General features: G+C 41.1%; 1 protein-coding gene across 2 annotated transcripts in view; it reads left to right on the forward strand.

Annotated features, from left to right (window-relative positions):
- Positions 1–14,542, forward strand: part of USP44 (ubiquitin specific peptidase 44) — a 243,494-nt gene extending 228,952 nt beyond the window's left edge. For both annotated transcript variants that reach the window (XM_085653378.1, XM_085653379.1), the window contains exon 6: positions 11,219–14,542. In XM_085653378.1, coding sequence (XP_085509504.1) covers positions 11,219–11,400 — 182 coding nt within the window. In that variant the 3' untranslated portion in view covers positions 11,401–14,542. The remainder of the gene's footprint in view (positions 1–11,218) is intronic.
- The last annotated feature ends 7,635 nt before the right edge of the window (positions 14,543–22,177 follow it).

A 22,177-nucleotide genomic window follows, 5' to 3' on the forward strand; every position in this document is an offset into this window, starting at 1 on the left:
TCAATGAAAGAACATTTCTGATTAAAAAGGACAATACAGCCAGGATGACCTCAACAAACCGGTGGTAACAAGGTCACAAACACTGTCCTGGTTAGAGCAGGACATATGAAATGGATCATCCTGAAGAGGATATTACTTGTACCTATAGGGGGTTCAAAACACAGAAGCAGACTGGTTAAGTAGAACTACATACTCGTTACACAAGTGACCTGTTTGCAACACCAGAGAGCGCAAAGTGCCAAAACTTTGCATCCAAGTGCCCACACAGACCGTCTATGGGGAATGCCCTGTCAATGGACTGGCCATGGAGCTTTACATACACTTCCTCCCAATTCCAGTGATACCCCTGGTGTTAAACAATTGCAGACAGGTACCAATAACACTCCTGCTCCTCTCCCCTTATTTGGCCAGACAGACATTGTTTTCAGAACTGGTGGAGATGGCTCGGAGCAAGGTGATGAGGCTGATTTATCACCAAGATGTACTAACAATGAAAAGAGGCCAGAGATGATATCCCGAGCCTGTAACCTTCAGCTTGTCATGGTTCCTGATTACTTGGAGTTTGGGCACCTATGTCTCGCACAAGACAATAAAAAATCTCAAAGAAGGAAGTGCTACAAGGCAAAGTAGAAAAGATTTATACATTTGTGTAACAAAGAGCAGAAGGCAATTGCGCACAAGAAACCTTGGTGTTCAGGTACCGCACCCACTTTCTAGATGGGCTATCGTGCACCTCTCTAAGATCCATCTCTCTGGCATAGTAGCATATACTATAGGGATCCTAGGAAGAGGGTTGTTAAAATTCCCAGTGAGTAAGAGGTTCCTGGAAGGGGCAAGGAGTATAGCCTCACAAAGGATTGCCTGCACCGCTATGGAATCTAAATCTAGGGTTGTTAAAACTTGTGACGACCCCATTTAAGTCGATGCACGAAGCAGATCTCAAATGCCAGACACTCAAGAAGGCCTTCCTAATCGAAGTCCCGTCCTTATGAAGAGGATTGCAAGATCCCAGTTTACAGATACAAAAGGACAGAGTGGTAAAACCAAAGGTCATCTCAGACTTCCATGTTAATCGAGCATTATAGCTGCAAGGCTTTTTCTGAGATCCAAAAGCACAGGCAGTAAGAGCCCTACCTGGATCTAAGAAGGGCAGTCCTGTATTGCTTACAGGAAAGATCAAAAAGCAAGCCAGTTCATCTCATTCGCACCAAACAACAAGGATGCACCTGTCAGCAAGGGGATAGTCTAAACAATCAAGACATGCTACAAAACAGCTGTTGTATGACTAGCACAGACACCAAGACCACACTCTTCAAGGATGAAAGACGTCACATTAGCGTTTATAGCAAATGTCTCCATAAAAGGTATTTTTATTGCAGCCACATGGTCTTCCGGACACCTTCACAAATGTTGCTGCATGGATATAGTACAAAGTACTAAAGCACCTGTTTACATCCTCAAACTAATATCAACCCAAACTCCCATGGGGGACAATACTGTTCTAACATCCGTGCACAGCATGTGTATCAGGAAAAGATTCACACTGCAAAACCAAACGGTTACTTATCTGTAGGACTAGATTTACAGCATGAAGAGTTTTCTGGATTCACATTCAAGCTTCCCTCCTCCCCAGAGATGAGGAGGCTGTTAAACAGGGAGGTCAATGAGGAGTGAGAAAAAACGAAGGCACACAAAGGATTAAAGTCACCAAGTAAAAGGGGAAACTATCTGAAGATGGCAACAACGTAAAAGGGCTTCCTGGTGGTGGGTGACGTCCGAGGAAAGGACAAGGCATCCAATGATCGACTCCACCCCAAAGAAATAAGCATTGGAAATGCAATAGGTCTCGCATTTGTTGGAGTTGAAGCTATTGGCGTTGTAAATGCCAGTGTTTTAAAAGTATAAAAATATACGTCCACCCCTCCTCAATAAAATGAAGAAATGTCTTTCTCTGTTGTATTTTGTACAGCATGAAGTACATACTCCTTTATTTTGAAACGCTCTTCTGTTTTACATACTTAAAGTAATGTTGGCCAATTTAAATATGTAAAATAAACTCAAGTCCTTTACTGTGCCAAGTGCAATGCTTTTTCTGTGAAAAACATGCATCATGGCAGCCGTGCACGCATTTTTTTTTTTTTTTTTAATTAATTTTTTTAAAGCACTGCCCAATTTGGAAGAAATGGCTTTCTGATATTAGTAGAAGTTAAACATTTATGTGAAAATAACCCTCAAAATCCTTTTAAAAACATGTACATGCATAGAGTGGCATGGAATTTGAAACAAAAGAATGCAAAAGTTGTGTAATGCTACCATTTGTGCAAAAAAGAAGAAAATTCCTTTGTATTTGTCAGTATTGGTTGCTTAGGCGGCAGATGCATTTGGAGGGCTTGCAAACAATGGAACACTTAATGCTAAAGTGGGCGAGAACTGTGGGGTATGGCATGCCCGCTTTAAAATCTATATTTTTAAAGTTCTCAGACCTCTTTTAAAAAGCAACCGCCCCTGAATGGTTAATGCCAGCCTTGAGGTTCTACCATCTGAAAGCGAATGGAAGGCGGGGAAGAAAGAAGTAAAGAAGAAACATGCCTTCTCACCATGGTGCCCTCTAGCAAAAATAAATATTGTGTGGAATGGAAAAGCTACTTGGGAACTGGTATAGACTTTAATTGCTGAAGTCACTTGAAGCTTCATGATAAAGATTTGTTATTTGTTAGAGGTAACCTAAAGTTGTTAGTAGCTGAGTTCTTGAGTGTGTACATGTAATGGACAATTCTCAAAAAATGTTTTCACTTGGTTCAGTCAGATTGTGTATTATTAAAATAACTATTAAAAGCACTTGTTCTATATTAAACACTAAATTACATATTTTGCAGCAGCCATATAATGTGTGTAATCAAATTTTAAAATAATGATTTACATATTCATAGTGCTTTCTGCTCAGGCTAGGAACTCCAAGCACTATAAACCAATGTCACTATTCCCCGATGCGCCAACAGGAATACAGTTCTAAAACGCTTTGGTTACACAGACTACAGCAATCATCGAATTAACATGTTGAAATTTCATAGTGTAAGAGTGCTTTTCCCGAGCAATTATGGAAAGAATTTAGGTTAACTGTCTGTGTATTGGCAGCAGCTATAAATATTAATTTAGCTAGATAGGAAATCAAAAATCGGGATGGGCGTAACATAGCGATTTCAAGTATTTTGGGCTTTATTAACAGGTCTTTCAACTTGTAATACACCAAGTTCCATGCGGCCATGTTATGCATGTGTAAACTGTGCGAGACTTGGGTCTTGCATGAAAGTATTCATGTAAACAAAGAAAATATTTATGTATATTACAAATTGAGAACATTCAAACATCTACCCAATAAGTCAGTTAGCAATTAAATCCAGTTCTCGTTTTTCAGGTTTGCATGTTTAGTTATTTGTAGGGGGCTAACCTAACAAGAGAAACTGAGCCCTGAAAGGGAGGAACGGAAGAGTGAATAAGGGCGAGGACTATTACAAACTATTCAGGATCATTTACAATTATCCGGATTTTGTATTTTGATTTTTCTTTCACAGCTAGTCAACAACGTAAACAATGTTATTATAAAACACCTGCAGTGGTGGTGCCATAGCGCTGGGAGAGAAAATGGCAGTTCAGACTCCACGTTAAAACAAGCAGTGTTGTGAGGGTGCCGTACCACAGGCTGTCGCTGGTTGTCCCTTAGGACCTCTTTTGGCCACATAAGGTACTGCACCCTGCAACATGGTTCGGGAAAGGATGTGGCACAGCGGTGAGAGCTGCAGACTAGGGAGCATGGGATCCATGTTTGAGTGTTGGGTCGGCTCAACATCCAGGGGTAATGGGTTGATCCTTTAATTTCCCCCGAGCGCCTGGATAACCGCACTATATAAATAAAAACATTTAAAATAAGGATAAGAAATCAATGCATCTATCTTGGAGGTGGGGAGGGCAAGCAGTGTTGTGTAAGTGGGTTGAGGGGAGAAGATTAAATGAGGACACTGCACTGCAAATCATGCAAAAATTGACCAGACGGAAAAACAAGCAAAATTAGCAGTGGCCTTGGAGGGGTGGTAAGGACTTGTGAGCAGTGTTTTGTGAGGGGTGATGGAGAGGCACAGGGAGATTAAGGGATGGCAAGCGAATGAAGGTTGACTGAAGCACAAGTAAACGGAACACTTAACTTTTGGTTGGCCTGCCTCTTTCCTCGTTATCTCAAAGTATAAATAACCTGAACAGTAAGAACACATGTAACCGCAGCAGTCCTCATGGGAAGATACAGTATTCCAAAATAAGGGACCACTAAGGATATTCACCAATGCAAAGGCAGCATTTCTAAAGGACGGCAAGAGGAACCAATTAAAAAGACGGGCAATTTTTCAAGCCCATGTCTAAATACAGCAGGTCTCTTGGAGACGAGAGACATGCTGTATCTTAGGCGAGACCTAAAAAAGACTATTAAGATAATTCTGGACCCAAAATTCTTCCATTTGCAAAACTACTACAGGTAAGTAAGTAACCATTATGTTTCTCTTCATACCTGGCAAAAGTCTGACCACTTCAAGCAGACGGCACCGTACCGGAAATTCAGGATGTAGCCAAACTGCGGAAGAAAATGTGCAAGCAAGAAAATAAAGCAGACTTTTTCAGTCTGTTGCCAGGTTATGGAACACCAGCCTTACAGATGTCTGCAGTGCTCCTAAACTGCTGAAATCCTGAATGAAGTTGAAACTCACCTTTTACAACCTATCAAGCCCATCCCCTCCCAACTAATAGGAACCCACTTCTTTCCTCTCCATAACTATCACAAATTGTACCCATGTGCTCTGCTTGTTAGTCAGCACTTCATTGCTTTCTAAATTTGTATTATATTAATCACTATATATGTACATGCCTGAAGCAATTACACCTCTTTATATAGACCAGAGAGCTCATTAACCAGTATTTTGTCATGTTCAAACTATGGCTTCAGAAACACTTATGTATTCTGGATGTTAGGACATAATTATTTGTATAAGATGAAGCTTTCCTTGGCAAACTGAAATTCTGTGTCACATCTAGTAGGCAAATTTGTATCCAAAGGAAGAAGTGTCCCATGGATTGGACAAAAAAATGTGATTGCTATTTCTTAGCAAGGAGGAAACTGCATGCAAGACCGAACACTTTCTATAATGAAGAAGTGCACCTCTCTGGCCTTATTCAGCAATGTGTCCTGTTTGCAGAGCAACTACATAGACATTTTTACTAAATACAAATGTGTAAATATTTGAGAAAGTCAAGAAGCAGCAGTTCATCACCCACCCCCTCCCTTGTGGGCCATACTGCTATACAATCGATTTTAGCATAATGGGAATCAAGAATAGGTTCATGGTGCAAGAGTAGAGTTGTATACATGTAACAGTAGAAACCATTCTAGATTCACAAGGTTCTGCCCTGCCTGCTAAATAAGAATAGTGAATAATTAAATTTGTTTATAAAGTTGAACACGAATAGTTACTTCCACATACATCACTGTCAATGAGAAAATAGATTTTGAAGATGGTGGTCAGATAGCTTGGTATTTTGACTTTACTGTCGGGGGGGGGTAGGACCAGGTCTCACTGACCTCACCTATGGGCTGGGCCATTGGAATTGTGTGATTTTTGTGGCGAATGCATTTTGCGCATGGTTGGGGATTTGCTGCATTTGCCATTTTATCCAGCATCTGCTGCATAATCTGCAGGTTTTAACTAAAAAGTGTTTCTAGCACAAACGGATCAAACGTTGCTAAACATGCCGTGGCATGTTACCATGTAGGAGAATGGCCTTCGCAAAGGTTGACTGGTTACCTTTCTGTTGCTTATTGCTGGTACTAATGTGGTGCAGCCTATGTCCAGACAGTGTTAAGTGTATAAGTGACAAAATAATGAAGTAATGCCTTCACAAATGTGCCGCATTAAAACATATAATTTACCTTGTTATGACATAATTTTGTCCTCCATTGCTACATAATTCCATGTTTTTAAGGCCTAACCACTAGATGGTAGAATAATCAGCAGCATGTGATTTTAGAAGTCTTGAAGTAAAGCTATTGTCAAGGCTGAACCTACCAGACAGTGCAGCTGTCTGGTTGCAAAAGATCGCTTGTCAGCTTCTCAAGATCGTACAAAGGCTTAAAGCCCACCAATTGATTGTCATTGGTTGGCATGGTCACGCTCATTTGCTTGCTTGCTTAGTCAATGGTTTGCCTCGTCTATCTTGTATTTGTTCCTCCCCTGGAGACTTGTGTTCTTCCACTGCTCACTTTTAGGGAACTACTTATGTCTTGTTACTCATGCACTCTGAGAGTGCATGTGTTGGCTCGCTGTCTCCCCATGTGCTCTGCCCAGGTTTCAACTGCAGTTTCTCTTGCATGTACTTCTCCCACCCTCCCCATGCTCCAATATGTTTTCGCTTTTGTATGCTTATCGTTTGGGCTCGTGTTCTTATCTCCCTGTCACTAACTGCTCCCCCAGCACCCGACTGTGTACTGTTTCTCTCTCCAACTGTGCTGCCACTTGTTCAATGGCTTTCCCCAGCCGCTGCCATAATTCAATCCTGCGTCCCTCGCCTTCCACTGCCTCACACCTCCATCTCAATAACTTTCACACTCTTCGTGTAAGTACGCTGGCTGTGGGGCCGCTCCAAACACATCATTTGATGAGCCCACCCTCCCCAATAACTGGAACGTCTGGAATTTCCCTTCATATGTTGTGGGCCTGCAGGTAGTTTGAAGTCTGGCCGGCTGAGCCGAGCTTATTATTATTTTGTTGGACTTCGTGATGTGTCTGGACATCTCTGCCTCCCCCAGCTAGGGCCAATTGTAATTTATCATTTTTAAGTAAAGTGAATAAAAATGAAATATAGAATGCTAATTCTGAGGCCTGTTCTCTCAAAAGATCGCCATTCCAAGAAATGCTTTCATCTTTCACTGGAGTCCAGCTGTCATGATACAGCTTTTAAGTGTCTCAACTCCGCTGCAGTCTTTGTAATCCTTCAATTAAGAGCTTGTGCTTCTGTACTTTTATGTAGGGTTGAATGAACGTGTGTAGTAACGTAAAAACTCAGCGAGATTCGCAGAGTTCCGTGGGCGGATTTTAATCGCTTGACCTTGTTCCGTGTTATAAAATCAGTGCGAACTGCACCAAGCGGTGCCCCAGAGAGCGCTGCTTCTTTCTGCTGCTAGAGTAGATTTTCTACTAGCGCGGCAGCTTTCTTAAGCAAACGATTGTGACCTGCTGTGACCGCCCACATTGAGAAATCTCACAGGAGGCGTTCACGCTATGGGATGCAAATTCTTGCTCGCCAACTTAACGTTTTGGAGCCACGCATGAGAATAAACTCTGCCACACGGTGGTTGGCTGAGTTTGTTCTCAAAGCAGAATGCTTCACCCACCTCTGCTTTTATGCAGACACCGATGAACGTACTTTTTTTCTTCTCTGGGACCTTCCCTTCTAGTTGGAATGCTTCATTGGCTTCACATAATGTAATGCCTTATGGCTGTTTCTTTGCATCGTGGATCTTGAGATTTTGTTCCTTTATTAATCGTGGATGCAATTATAACTGTACAAAGTGTGGCTGGTTTACATAAGGTGTCTATCAGACCGGTTTATGACCAGCACCCAAGGAAAAAGCAATTTAATTTTATAAAGTCATTTTCAAAAAGGGGCACATCTCTTATAAAACATTTTTTAAAAAATCTATTAAAAAAAACAAGGAGAAACAAACTAAGACTTTTTTATGTACATATCCTTTATTCACAAATGTATGTAAAAAACAAAATTTGTTTAAAAAAGAAATCTTCCTTATTGACATTGAGGATCTCTATAAAACAAGTGCATGCAAGTCTTTTTGGCATATGATTTATTAGTCCATATCTCGATTACATAATATCCAGAGCTCCTTGAAATCAAAAGGATAGCAGAAAGATTATTTTATATTTCTTCAAATCACAAATCTAAGGACTTCCATTTAAATAACCTGGTCTTAATATAACTTAGAGCGATTTGTAGATTAAGCAACATGTTTCGCTGCCTTTTGCCACTACTTCAGGACTCCTAAAACACAGTACAGGTTCTGATAATGTTCTGATAATGCAGTCCTTTTGTCTAATAGGATCATTTAAGAAATATCACTCAACCATCATGAGTAAACAGTATCCCAAATCACCACAACATTTGCTACAACTAAAATGGATCAGTAGATGTCAATATAATAGTAAGGGGCTTTGGAACTGCCCTTTTCCATTATAACTTTCTTGTCCATTTCATCTCACTGCTCCTGATACAATAAATCTCCTCCCTATACATGTGCATGTCCTGCCTCTGGAGTGTTTTTGGTCTTGCCATTTATTGATTGGATGGGTTGCATCCTTCTACGGCTTTAGTCTGAACTAATTATCTATTTGTATGTATGTGTTATAGTTGGCTTTTAACGCTATGTGGGGCAGAATGTCACCTGCCTTCTGTTCCCTTAGTGTGCAGTTTCATTTGCTCTTACTCATCTGCTCTTTCAAATCTGCATCTTGCCCCCTCATCCTTAACCCCCGCGTCTTTATCCCATTGTTCCTGATCCCCCTGTGGTGCTACAGCTTTCCCATAGCCATTTACCCCTTTTCATTGACATCCTTTATTCGACTCTCTCCCAAGCCCTGTCGTCATCACCCCACCTTTTCCTGCCTTACCCCCCCCACCACCACCCCCGGTCCGTCATGCTCTACAGCACCTTCCTTTCCCATCTTTCTCCCCTCACAGCAACCTTTTATTTTTCATCTTATGAACAGGTAAATGTATGTTTACAAGCTGCACTGCTACAAATACACCAGGGGAGGCAGTTCTTTAACTGCGAACATCGTGTCATTTGGCGGGTGAATAGTGGACTACTTATTACGTTGTGCTGATAGAAAAGTTTTAGCATGATTCAAAATAAAATTCACCATAATTTATTTTAATATAGTATCTGGTTTCACTAATCAAGAGCATAAGCTGCAAAACATCATGGCGCCTAGCATTTATAAACACTTGAACCTAATGTGTGCATAATTTTATAAGCTATGCACAGAGCTTAAATTGGATCCTATTTTTGACAATGTATTTTAGCCAAGGCAAAATGTGTTGTGTTATTACTAAATGTGGCATATCACTTGGACCCTATTTTTGTAGGTCATTCTTGAAGTGACCAGCCCAAGTATCCCTTGGACCTTGTATTGTTTTGGCCCCTTGTAACAGGAGTATTTTCTGCAGCAGTCTTTAGTTGAAAAGGCTGCTTTGTAGGTTTTCAATATCTGTGAAGCAAATTTTGATAGGGTAAATCGCTCTGGGTAGTGGCAGAGTCCCAGCAACTACGTTTTCTGTTTATAGGATTTTATCTTCAGGTCAGTAAGACATCTGTTTATCCATAGGTGCTAAGCACTTTGACATTCTCATTTTACTTTGTTTCTAGGTTCTATTGTGAAGGCCATAGTTTTAAACTCCCTTCTGATTTAATGAAGAAACTCATTGAGGGCACAAATATAAGGGCACCCCGAATTTGTAAAGGGATCTCAAAAGTATGGTCATAGGTTTTTTTTTTCTTTTGTTATACCATCTTGCAAAAATTCAAGCAAAATATTTAAGATTTATAGAATTTTTAGGATATTTAAGATGTACTGAAAGGTGTTAAAGGCTACTCTTGGACCAGCAGTACCAATGCTGTGGCCTCTCCGAAATCAGCTGCAATCTCAGATCTAAATGGTGTTAATGATGGTATTTATCCCGTTATTTGCCCCAAACCCTACTTTGCAGTTCCTACTTGTTAAATACTCTGCGTCTCAAAATAAGAAATGCTGGGCCTAGCACCAGAAAGGTCTTTCTGATTTTCATAACTTCAAGCTACAGAATTTACTTGCGGAGACCAAAGTTAATCAGTATGTCTAAATGTATGTAAAAACATAGAAAAGAGGACCAAAGAGTTTCCTCTTTTACCACAATGTTGGGAATATTCAACATTGTTTAGAGTAACTCTTTACAACAAGAAGAGTCTAACATTAAAATGTAACAAGTTTTTGTTGGATCAAAACTTGAAAACCAACAGTCAAAAATATAAAGTAAAGTGTTCTGACGAGTATTTACTCATCTTTGCAATCAGCAAGACTTCTAGTCACGACAACAGCAGGTCTTTCAGTGGTTAGGTGGTATTATTTTTATTTTTATCCTAATTAGTAGGTCCAAGTGCAGTCTTTGTTTTGATAAGACAGAGTTGGTAGCATTCGTAGTAATGAGCTTCATAGTTCTTTTGAGACGCATTTTAAAAGTTAACTATCTGCTGTAAATTAAATTTCTGGAGAAACACATTGCAGTTCAGCTGCAGTCAGTCGCTCAAGCATTCCAGCATTGTTGATTCCACATACATCTCAAATATGAATTCTATTTCAATTTGTAGCTCTTATTTGGGTTGAATGTTTAAAAAGCATTGGAGAACTCTGGTCCTTTTGAACTGCAATATTTGGCTGGAAGTTCAATAAACACCCGTGTCAAGAGTATTGGCTCTTAGATTGACCAGCTTTTTAAAAATAAATCATTAAACGGCCTGTGTGTTTAATCTGCCTAAAATATGAAGATGGTATGTAAGTGCCCTCATTATTTGTGCTATTAGTCGTACTAGTTATGGACTATTCCTACATTTGTACTAGGTTGTAAAATATTGATGGTGTTTGTGGAGCATTGAGAATTCTCAGTTGCTAACTTCAAATGAGGAATTATCCTTTGGCACTTGTGATACCGAACCCATCTTTGTTTGGTTATATATACTACACCAAAGTTGGAAGTCCACTATTCTGCGTCCACAGCCTGATGCCTGGTTCTTTATGGTATATACAGCAAGCCACTTGGTCCTCAAAAATTGAAATTCCCGCATGAGAGAAAGAAGTCTAAACAAATATTATGCATGAATGTTTGCATAGTTTTAGGCCAATGGAACGACTGCAGCAGTTACAATTTTGCACCCTTGTCCTTCAGGGACAGTCAGCAAACTCATTAGTTAAACATGTACAGAGTGAGAAACTGTTTTGTTTGCATTATGTTAGAGAATACTAAGGTATAGTATAATCTGCACTGACTCTATTCATTTTGTAAGCTAAATTGAGAATGGATATCATTGTATTGTGAAATGAGTACACTGTAATTGGGTATTTTTTCTTTGTCCTAGGATTCTGGGTTCACTGCAACGATTCTAAGCTCAACGTTTGTACCGTGGAAGAGGTGTGCAAAGTTCAAGCCTACATCTTGTTTTACACGCAGAGAATTACTCAGGAAGCGGGATGTTCCTTAAATACAATCTCGTGTCCAGGCTCACCATCTAGTAACTTTACACTGACCGAAGTACAGTGAGGCATCCGATGTGTCGTTTTTATATGGGAAAAGCAAGAGCAGCAAATAACCCAAAGACAGTGTACGTGTACAGTGGAAATAAACGTCTTCTGAATCCTGTGTAAATAGTTTTAAATAGAAGATTTGCAAACAGTATTGTACTTTATATCCTGTGAATTAGTGTACAGTATGTTTGTACATTTTTGTATTAACGAAGTAAGCACTCTTTTTAAATGTTTAATACAGATTGATTAACATTTGTATATTAGCAGTAGCAACTTTGGAAAATACCTAGAGTGTTTTTACCAGGCAACTTAAAAACATGTTTTTTAAATTCTTACCTCAGCTATTTTCAGCTGTCTCGTTTTGATAAAATATTTTAATTGGTTATGGAAAGGTATAAATCATGTGTCTCATTTGATACTTACCTTTATATTCAAAACTGGTTCCTTGATGTCACAAACTCTTAGACATTTTAGTACAGGGAGCTACATCCATTTCAAGCAAGCTATTAATGCAGACATTCATAACAGCTGAGGCAAACGATTTACTATGATCAGTTTATTGGGGGGGGGGGGGGGGGCCTGTCCAGGCCAATTTTATAATATGAATCTATTTTAATACTTGGTCATCCTTCTCTTCCGTCTTCCTACTGCAGTTGGAGTCCCTCGTTCTAGCAGACCCAAACCTAAAGCTGTTAATTGAAACGCTATTCTTTTAGAATAATTTTAAGGCCTGTTTTACCTGACCATCCATCACCTATTTTGAGCGGATACCTTCTCCCTCCATCTACCAGTCATTTCACAATCTTTTCTACTCTAAGTTTTGCTTTTGATTTTGGCTAATGGAACATACTATCCCTGTGATTTAGTCTCTATTGAACCACCAAATACTCTGCTACAAGCACCACAAGATTTAAAACATCAAGCATATGGCAAAGGCAAATAGCCTGCCTAACATGTCTGTGGATTCTTTAACCCAGGAAGTTTTTAGGGTTTCCTTTACTGACCATTTACTGTTGCATAGAGGACCCTGACTCGCACAAAGGCAGCAGTGAGATGGCTTTTGGATCCAGTAGATTCACTCTGTGACCTTCATCTAAGTAGTTCATGTCACTATGGATGCATACCCGAAACCTTTTCTTTTGTGTTTAGTGGCATCCAATGTGAGTCACAAGAAGCCATGATCAAATAGATTACTCTTCCCTGGCTAAATTAAGGATGCCTACCTATTGTAGTTTGTCCTGTTCAGAGTTCTCCCCCCCTCAGATTACTCTGGATGCCAACTGCACTCTTCATTTGGTTATTAATTTGCCTACATATGCAAACTGTCAAGAGGTCAGATGATGCTCTGTCTTCCAACAGTTCTTCTTTGGGCTTAATTCTAAGTTTAAGCGTCCTCATTCAAAAAAGTAGCCTTCTTTGAGCTGGTTCCTCTCACTTTCACAACAGTCTCCATTGGCTCATAAGATCTGCCAGAAGAATCTATAGACCTCTGGTTTCTTCTTCAAATGAATTATTGAGAAAAGAAATGTTACCTCAATGAGTTGACATTGTCCTCCTTAACCTGATAAACAAAACTTTTAGGAGCACTATTTTTAACCTCATCTGTTAAGTAGCCATTACTAGGTATTCATACCAGATGTGCTGTTTCTCTGTATGAAGTAGTCTCCTCATTGTGCTGTGTTAATCTCTGAAACCAGTCCAAATCCAGTTGAGAAACTAAAAGTACAGCAAAAGTAATTTATCTTTGTCCATTCAGTTTCTCTGCCCTTGCTCGTTCTCCTTTTCAGAGCCTGCTTAGCCATCCCAGTACCATGTCTGGTCACCAACAATGGCTTAAGCGGTTTGAACTAACGCAGCGATTCGTGATGTAGTACAATAAGGAAGTGTGCAGTCTGCTGTGCATAGAGACTTGCAGGTGTGACAGGCTCCAAAATATGTTGGGAGAGCATCTTAAACACCAGCTTTTCATTATGTCTGTTGGTAGGAGGGCTGCCAACTAGGTTGTCAAGTAGGGAGAGTAGGACAGAGTTCTTAAATCCATTAAAGTTGCAGTTTATTAAATGTTGTTTACCCTTTGAATTGCATCAAGTAATTGCTGGCATATTGAGTTAACATCAGTTGTTCAACTTCACCTGCTAATACAGTTAGGCAATTCAGACATTACGTTGATCGCTCATACCCTAAGTATCCATCATCCTTTTTTAAATTATTTTTTTATACTCTGTGTTCTGTTTTAATTATCATTCTTCAGGTATGCACAGCATTTTGTTGCCCGAGCTATCTGGGCTAGACTATGCAATTACAAATAAATACCTGTAGCTTGTACAAACATTTTAACTCCTCTTCAAAAAGAAAACTGAGTGCTTTATAATACCCCTGGAAATCCAAAATCCAAAACAATGGTTGCAAAGAAGGACAAGAATTCAGAGAATTAGCCCAACCAGCCCCTTGAATGACTGAAGGATTCAGAGTCCATGAACAACTCAAATCTAATTATTTGTTTTATCCTTAATTGTTATTTGGGGGCTCTCAGGGATTTTTCATGGTGGATAGGAATATTCTTCCTATGGGTATAACGTTTTGTAAAAATGTGGTGTTTCTTTCCGTTTTGAAATAAACACAAGGCCAGAAGTAGATCTATTTTGCTTAACTGTCAGCATGGGCCATGGTCGAAAATGTTATGCCTGCTTGCCTGCCCCCTTGTAGATGTACAAAAGCATTTTTAGGAGCAGTGCAAACAGATTTAAGAAATAATTACATTTTGTGGTATGGAGGATAGACTTCAAATGAAATAAAGTTGGAAGTTTGTATTGCTTGGAGTGTCCATCAATTGAGTTTAAAGATGTGGAAAGGGAACAGTGACAACGAATAAGTGTGGCTAATCTATTCTGAGTTTAAACCAGCCATCCCATAACAATTTCTGACTTGCCAAATCACAGTATTTTTAATACAAAGATCTAGACCTCAGTCTTTGAACATGTGTAGGTAAAAAATGAGAATACTAAATGGATCATGTACTCTGAAACAGAACAAACGTTGAGCTTAAGTATTAAGGTTTATCTGTAACCTAAAGTTGAATGTTTGCTATTACTTGGAAATCTATGCAAATTGTTACCTCAGCTGTTAGCTCATACCTCAATAAACCTTTTTATTTCGTATTATAGGTCTGAGTTATTTATTTTAGATATTGCTATATTTATTTGAAATGTTTTTTCACCTTCCTTGCTTAATTGCCACATTTTGATTGTGGGAATTTGTAATCCATGACTCCTATGTTATTTACTTTAACTATTACTGATGTGAAAGGCCTTCTAAAGATGGCTGAGGCGTGAAGATCATTCATGGACCTGATAACTCGTGTGCAAATATCATTGAAGGTTCCTAACCTTTTCTGATCTGGCGAGAGGTAAGATAAAGCATTCTCTCAGCTGATTTCTATGTGCAACTTACAGAGGTTACATATTAGGATTCTCAGCTAATCTTTCCAAGGTGACTAAAATGGATTAATTTACGGTGAAGAGAACACCCTCATTATTAGTAGGGATGTACATGTGGCTTTCTAACAAAACCATCAGAATACTGGTTGCATTTGTCAGTCGCAGCAGACTTTGTTTTAAGTTAGGTACATTAGAGCTTTTTTTTTTTTTTGCTGGTGACAAATAATAGCACACCCTTTAATTACCCACTTGAGTTCTCTGCCAGTCTCTCTTCTTGGGTAACACCTTACATTATTCCGAAGTAACAAGCCAAATTTTCCTAGTTTGCTGCTTCTGCAAGGAAACAGAAGACTCGGCGACATTGCTCACTTTGGTGTGCATGATATGTTAGGTAAGGTACACATTTTTACTCTTGGTGCCCTTGGCAGTCAAGAATGTCCCTCTGTTTTGAGGGACGATGTGACCAGAGAAGTTGTTGATCCATTATGCGCTTTTAGACCGTCGGATGCAAAACATACTCAGTTTAGCAAACCATGATTTTTTGGACGGGTCCTCATTTGCTGGCCAAGAAAGACGTTAAGTACTCTGCGATCCATATAGCTTTTACCTTTTGAATGGTAACCTCACATACATTAAACGTATGTTCACTTGTGGATACTTTCCAACTGGGGAGCAATCCACTGCTTAGTGGACCACTGAAATCACTGCTCTCAATTGTTCTGTGGCAGACCTTGTTCCAACATTTAGGATGTGGAAAATTCCTGCCCCACATTATCCATTCCCTGCTCAAGATGCAAACTTACCCATCTATTTCAGGTGGAGTAATACTGCTTCCACACCTTTGGCCATACTGAACGGATATACTCTGGAGCTTGTTCTGAAATGCAAGCGATTGCCTAGCATCTCTGAAAATCCTCCATACCATGAGGCATAAGGATCCCCTGCCACCATGGGGTGACACAGATCTAGATGATTCTTTAGTGGCACAAGAATGAGAGTAAGTATAAACATTACACCTTATAGGAGAGAACTAGAACATGTGTGGATGTTTATAAAGTGTGTTGAAAGGGGGGCGGCAGTGGAGTTGAGGCTACATAGATGCAAGGCAAATTGTGAAATTAAAGGCAGTAGAATGTGGTCACAATACAGACCATTAATATCTAGTTTTCCGAGGTGATTAGAGTGACAGTAAAACATTTTGACATAAGAGTGATTCACTCACTCATCTGATTATGATAGGAGTAGTATCATGGTTGTGATGACACAAATTTGTGTACTGGAAGGTTCATACTAATATTTGCTAAGAAAGTGATGGTGTAGAACATGTACATATTCTAGATGTAGATTTGTTTGGGTTATTATATTCTGGTATGCCACAAATATTGGTGATAATTGTTTACACGTTTGATAAGATGGTGGTGAGCAACTTCTATACATTTAAGATGTATATTTTGGGGATTATTCAGATTGTGTACATACTGCTTCTGGTGGTACAAGAGCTCAAGAGTCCACTACGACTTGCTGATGCAGTGCTCTTACCAGCGATTCCCCCTGTGACCCAGTAGGCCCATAGCTAGTTTTACTGGCTCCAGCAACAAGGAAGCATGTCTCAACCTGCCTGCAGGCACTTACACACTTGCAAGACTCCATTCCTGCTTGGTGAGTCGGTCTGCATGGGGGGGGGGGGGGGGGGGGGGGGGTTAAGCAACAGCAGCAGGCAAGCGTAGGCTCTCCTTGAGCTTACGCGGCCAGTTCCAGCAGCAATCGGAGGCACTCCGGTACTAATCCTGCATGGTAACTTCTGTGCTCTCCAATGGGGGAGGTGGTTGAATCCAATGCTCATGATGTGTGTCCCAGAGATGTTGCGATGCACCCACTGCAGCATCCTCAGCCCATAGGGCCAGGTCATGCGCAATAATTTCTTTCACCCATGGGTCACACAGCTTAATAGTTCTCGTTGGAGGCCCAATTCTCACAGCACAGTAAATTCTGGCGGCCCTTTCTGGCATACGCCATTGCTGCAATACTTCCATACAAGATACTGGCCCTCACCACGTGGCAGTTTGCCTGCGGCAGCCCCTCCTGGCATATTGGGTCGTTGCTAAGGTCCCACATAGCCTTCAGACCTTTTTGGCTACAATAACTTCTCCTGTGGCCCCTCCTGGCAAACGGGGTCACCACAACGATGTCACATATGCTTTACTCTCCCCGCACGGCACTCGTCTCACGTTCTCCACGACGGCCCTTTCCTGGCATACTAGGGTCTCTGACTTGGATCTGGACACGGGCAACAACCCATTCGATGCAGCAGCCATATCCTCATGCCGCGCACCAGGAGTCCTTTCAACTGGACTCTCCACTGGACATTGCTCCTTCCAACGCTCTCCTCTTCCTTACAGGACCCACTGGACTTGGCAAGCACGCCGACGCTGGTGCTCCAGAGCAGGTGGTGTTGGTTTCCCGGGGTGATGTCCCCACACCCAGCAGGGTGACTAGTAGTTCTTTGGTCCCCAATCTTGGGCACATGCTGAAGTCTTACAGAGCTTCCCCTCCCCACACAGCCCATCTGGCTGATTTGGCAAGTGACAACTTTTAGGGTCTTGACCTCCCCTTATAGTCCATTTCCATACACCACATGTTATTTAGGGTCTGGGTCTTTGAAGTTTTATGTTGGGCATTCTGTTTCTTGTAAAGTACATACTTATCTTCCTCTTGAATGGCTGTCTGTCATTTGAGAGACTCCAAATCTAATAGTCCCACAACTAAGGCCATGGGATTGACTAGAGTTCACACCTTAGTGTCAACCAGTGATATGTGGATTACAAGGTTTAATGCCTTGCTCCCAGCCCTACCCTTTATGGTTATCTTATCACCCCCTATCTTCTTCCTTGTGATCTATCACTAAATCAAAAAACTCACTTTGAAGTGTATAGGGGAGTCTCCTTTCTCCAGTGTGTCCCACCCAGCTCCAGGAATGCAGCAATACAGAAATTTGGGGGACAAGGGGGATTCCTCTAGCTCCTAATGTTTTCACCAGACAAGCCTGGGCTTCCCAAAATGGAACATGGGGTTCTCCTTGTAATGTACCATTGCAGTCACATTTGCACTCAGTGTATGCACACAGCGCACACACTGTCCAGCACTGTTAACTCCACGTATTGTGCCTCCTCAGGCAAACACACATTCAGCACACACGTTCAATCTGTACTCACTGTTCAGTAATGTAGCCTTTCTGTACTGTCGCTTGCAGGCAAACATACAGCCAGCACACACATTCACCTTGCATAACCTGCACACTACTAAATCATTCATGTATTGTGCTTCTTGCAGAGAAACTTAAGCTCTGGGAGGAAAGTACCTGCCCTGAGGGATACTGGAGCTCTCCTCACTATGGTTGAGAGGAAGTACCTTATACCTGTGGAGCCACTCAATGGAACCAATGATGCAGGATTGGTAGCCATTGGGAGGGCATGGAGTATTTTCTTGCCATGATTGAGATGGAGCTCAATGGCAAGGCACACATTATAAATGTTGGCGTAAGGGAAAAGCAAGGAGCTGGATATCTTTTGGGCAATAATTGGATTGTCCCCTGGTTTGGTGCCAGGACCAGAAGCCTTTATGGCTTGGAAAACATTAGGATACAGGCTGCACATCAGTCTCAGACCGGCATCATCTCAAATTTGTGTGGACCAGAACAAGGTAGTTTGCAGGAAAGGGCAGACACCAAGAAGGCAATGGCCAGGGAGATACTGTACTGTACCTTACCCTTCACAGACACACATACAACCAGTGCAGTCATCACCCCTGCACTGCACAGCACTTTCCATGTAACTGATGTAGGCTAAGGGGTGAGTTAAGCACACAGCAGCTGAAATTTAAAAAGCGGAGTGAGCCTGTAGGCCTCACTCCAGTGACACAGGTTAAAAAGGACCAGTTCACTCCTAATCACGGTATTATATGCTATCTTCACTGCGCTCATGCTGCTTAACTCCTAGTGAAGGCAGTAGCGTTCCACCACTGAGGGTAGCGCTTTGGGCACCCCTTCCAACAAGACTGCAGTCTGTGAGACCAGCCAATGTCATGCTGCACACACATAATCCATGTCTGCCTTTGGAAATGAAAATCAACATTGGGTACATTACAGTTGGGCACCCAGAGCAGGGGTACATGTCTGTTACCATGCAGAGAACCTTTACTTCCCAACATACTCAAATGAAGATGCTGATGTAACAGGAGCTTGTTATGCGCTGTATGGTGCCTCGTCAACTCCCAACTGTTCTCAACCGATATAATTGTTTCCAAGGGGAAGTTATGGAGGTGCTAATTCAACACTTTTCAGAAAAGTACAGAATGAAGTGATCACAGATGGCAGCTGAGAGGTTTACAGTGAAGCAGTCTCCTGATCCCTTTGTGTGGTTGGCACAGCCTACCACCAAATCAACACCGGTTTTGCTACAGGACCATAGCTTGTTCTGTATTTGATTTCTGTCCTATGATTCAGCAGCTTCTCCACAATTACTCTTTTGATGAAGAGCACTTGTTTGGCCATATGTGGATGAGTCTCTAGAGGAAATCCGAAAACTACAGAAACCACAAAATTAATGGTGTTCTGCAACAACAGAACATGTTTCGGCGGCATCAACAAGCATGCCTTTACCACTGGGAAACATTAGGCAACCATATTAGTCTACATAGCAGCCTTAACATTGGTCACAAAATGTCGAACAGCAACATTTCTTTCATGGATAGTTCTACCAAAGGGGGGCTTTTCATGGATCCAGAAAAAAGATTGTGATCAGGACTTCCGCAGCCAGAACTTTAAAAATGGAACCCACAGGCTTCCATTACTCTGCCTCACTTATACATACAATGCATGAACCACACTGGCCACTTACACAAACACACTTAATATGCACTTGGGGTGTTAGCATTAAGTACCTTTCGTATCTACAGTTGTGCTGCTGTGCCACAAACAACCTAGAGTGGGATCTGACTGTATTGGGCAGATGCTCAAGACTTTCTTTTTTCTGCGCCAACTCTCCTTGTTCAGGGTACAGACCCTGTACCAAAGTTGGGATAATCCGGGCTAGGTTTTAAAGGTTGTCCTAGGCTTGCAGAACTCAGGCATGTCCTTAATGTTTCAATGATGTGTACACTCAGACTTGTATGTTTGAGCTGTCTGCTCCAGACATGGAGCACTATATGTTTCTTTGTACACTTCACTTCCTCCGATTTCTCGCCCTCCCACAAAGCCTTCTCCCACTTTACTCAAAATCCTGCATGAAAAATTGATCTAGACTGAAGTTAAATTCCTTTTTTTCTTCAGGGTGGCCCTCTCCTTGTAGCGCATCCTCTGCATGCCTTCCATTTGAGTATGTATAGCCTTCTCACATTCTCATGCCTGGGTGCTTTCATTTCACTTATTGTAATATTCCTTATGCCTCACACCTCCTTTTTCATAAATTACAACTTCTCCTTTAAAACCCCAACAATCACTAACCTCAGGCCAGCCAGCTATTTATCCCACCATTTGCCTGAAACATATTGTCCCCACTAATCACACAACTGATAATAATTATAAACTTGAACAAAGAAACTGTAGTAAATGCATGGAATGTTTTTCGTTGTGGTTTTTTCTTGAACACATGAATAATCCCAATAACAAACTATACCACTGGATTAACCGCCAACCTTGGGTTCCGGAGCAGCGTGCTCCTCACCACACCTCAGTGATGGAGTTCTTTATAAATACAATTACCTACTCAACATTCATAAACCTGTTTGTCATTATCAAGACAAGAAATGCCTTCACTTTGCTCCCAGGTACCCACATGCCGAGCCTCAAGGGAATACTCTGGGTGAATTGGTCAAGGAGATTTACATGTACTTTTCAGCATCTCCCACTACTTCCAGGAGTGGTAAAATGTCTCAAGCTTCCATGACCCTAATCCCATTACATGGATGCGGCATATATGGTACTCCAAACTACTAGAGATGTGCAGCAATGCCTCAAGCTCAAACTTTGTCCAGAATTGCTCACTCAAGACCAAAGTAAAATTTTACAACTCAATCCACAGTCTCACAAACTGGTTCATTGTGTCTTAGTCTGGATAGTTAATTCTGGCCCAGGACTGCATAATCATTCTTAAAGAAGGTCTTTGCCGGATAGAAATATCTAATAGAGACTTCTATATTTCAAAATACTTTGATTTCCATAAGAAAAATACAAAGAGTAATACTGTATCAGGGTTAGCATATCATATGTACAGCAAAAATATAACGTTTATAAAAGCATACAATAAGGTTATTACTCCTATGAGAGTATCAAGAGGCTAACCCAAGTGATCATTAGTGAAAGAAGAGAAGCCGAAGGAAAGAAAAAACAAAGGAGAAAGAGGAAAAGGAAAACCAAGATTAGACGAGCGATATCGTATACATCCTGAATTCTATGCAGTTGTGGGCACAAGAGCCGTTCGATATTGATAGGCCTAACACATAACAGCCTAGTACAGGTAATAATGATTAGATAAAAAGATACAAGCGATGCGTCAGTAAGGCACGAGGTGTGATTCAGCGACATACAGTAGTGTTCATGGAGGTTTGTAAGAGTAGAGATAAGTGTCCATAGAGTGCCACATCAACCTGGATGAGGGTTTCCACGGAGAGTTCTGTAATGAGATGTTAGCTGCCCCTCTGAGATGAGTGATCAAGTTTATACAGCCCTTATAGGATGCCTTGCTTGTGTCCTTCTAGTTGGCAAGAACTATTTTCACCAATGAGGTAATAAAAGGTATAGTAGAGATTTGTCAGCGCCCAATCCTAAATCCGCTTTCAAGAAGGCCATTGGTATGGTGGAGAATTCATGGATCAAAGTACAGTTAAACATACCAGTTAAGGCAAACATTTTTCCCCAAAAAGGCTTTACTAATGCACACTGAAAGATAAGATGGGCTAAATCCCCTGTTTCTTGATTCCAGTTCCAGCATGTTGCGTCACTACGGAGACCTAAGGAAAATAATCCGGCAGAAGTCCAATATGCTTTGTGTAGTAGCCAGTATTTGGTTTGGGAGAGTACCGGGGAGATCCTTTTGCGTGAGACAGAGTTCCACAGTGTGTGCCATTTCTGTTTGTTTAATGGAACCGGAGATTGCTGATCCCAGAAGGCGATACTCTTAAGTTTGGAAGTCTTTGGACGGAGAAGTTTATAAATCTGGGAGACCTGGTGGCCCATTTTGTTAATGTTTGAAGCAAACAATGGGATTGATGGTTGGACGGTGGTTAGTTTGGCTTTAGAGAGGGTCGTTCTGATTTCCAAGAAGTTGTAAAATTCAATATCCGCTAAGTTATCTCGATTGG

This window comes from Triturus cristatus, chromosome 4_1 (assembly GCF_964204655.1).
Source record: "Triturus cristatus chromosome 4_1, aTriCri1.1, whole genome shotgun sequence".
NCBI classification, from domain to species: Eukaryota; Metazoa; Chordata; class Amphibia; order Caudata; family Salamandridae; genus Triturus; species Triturus cristatus.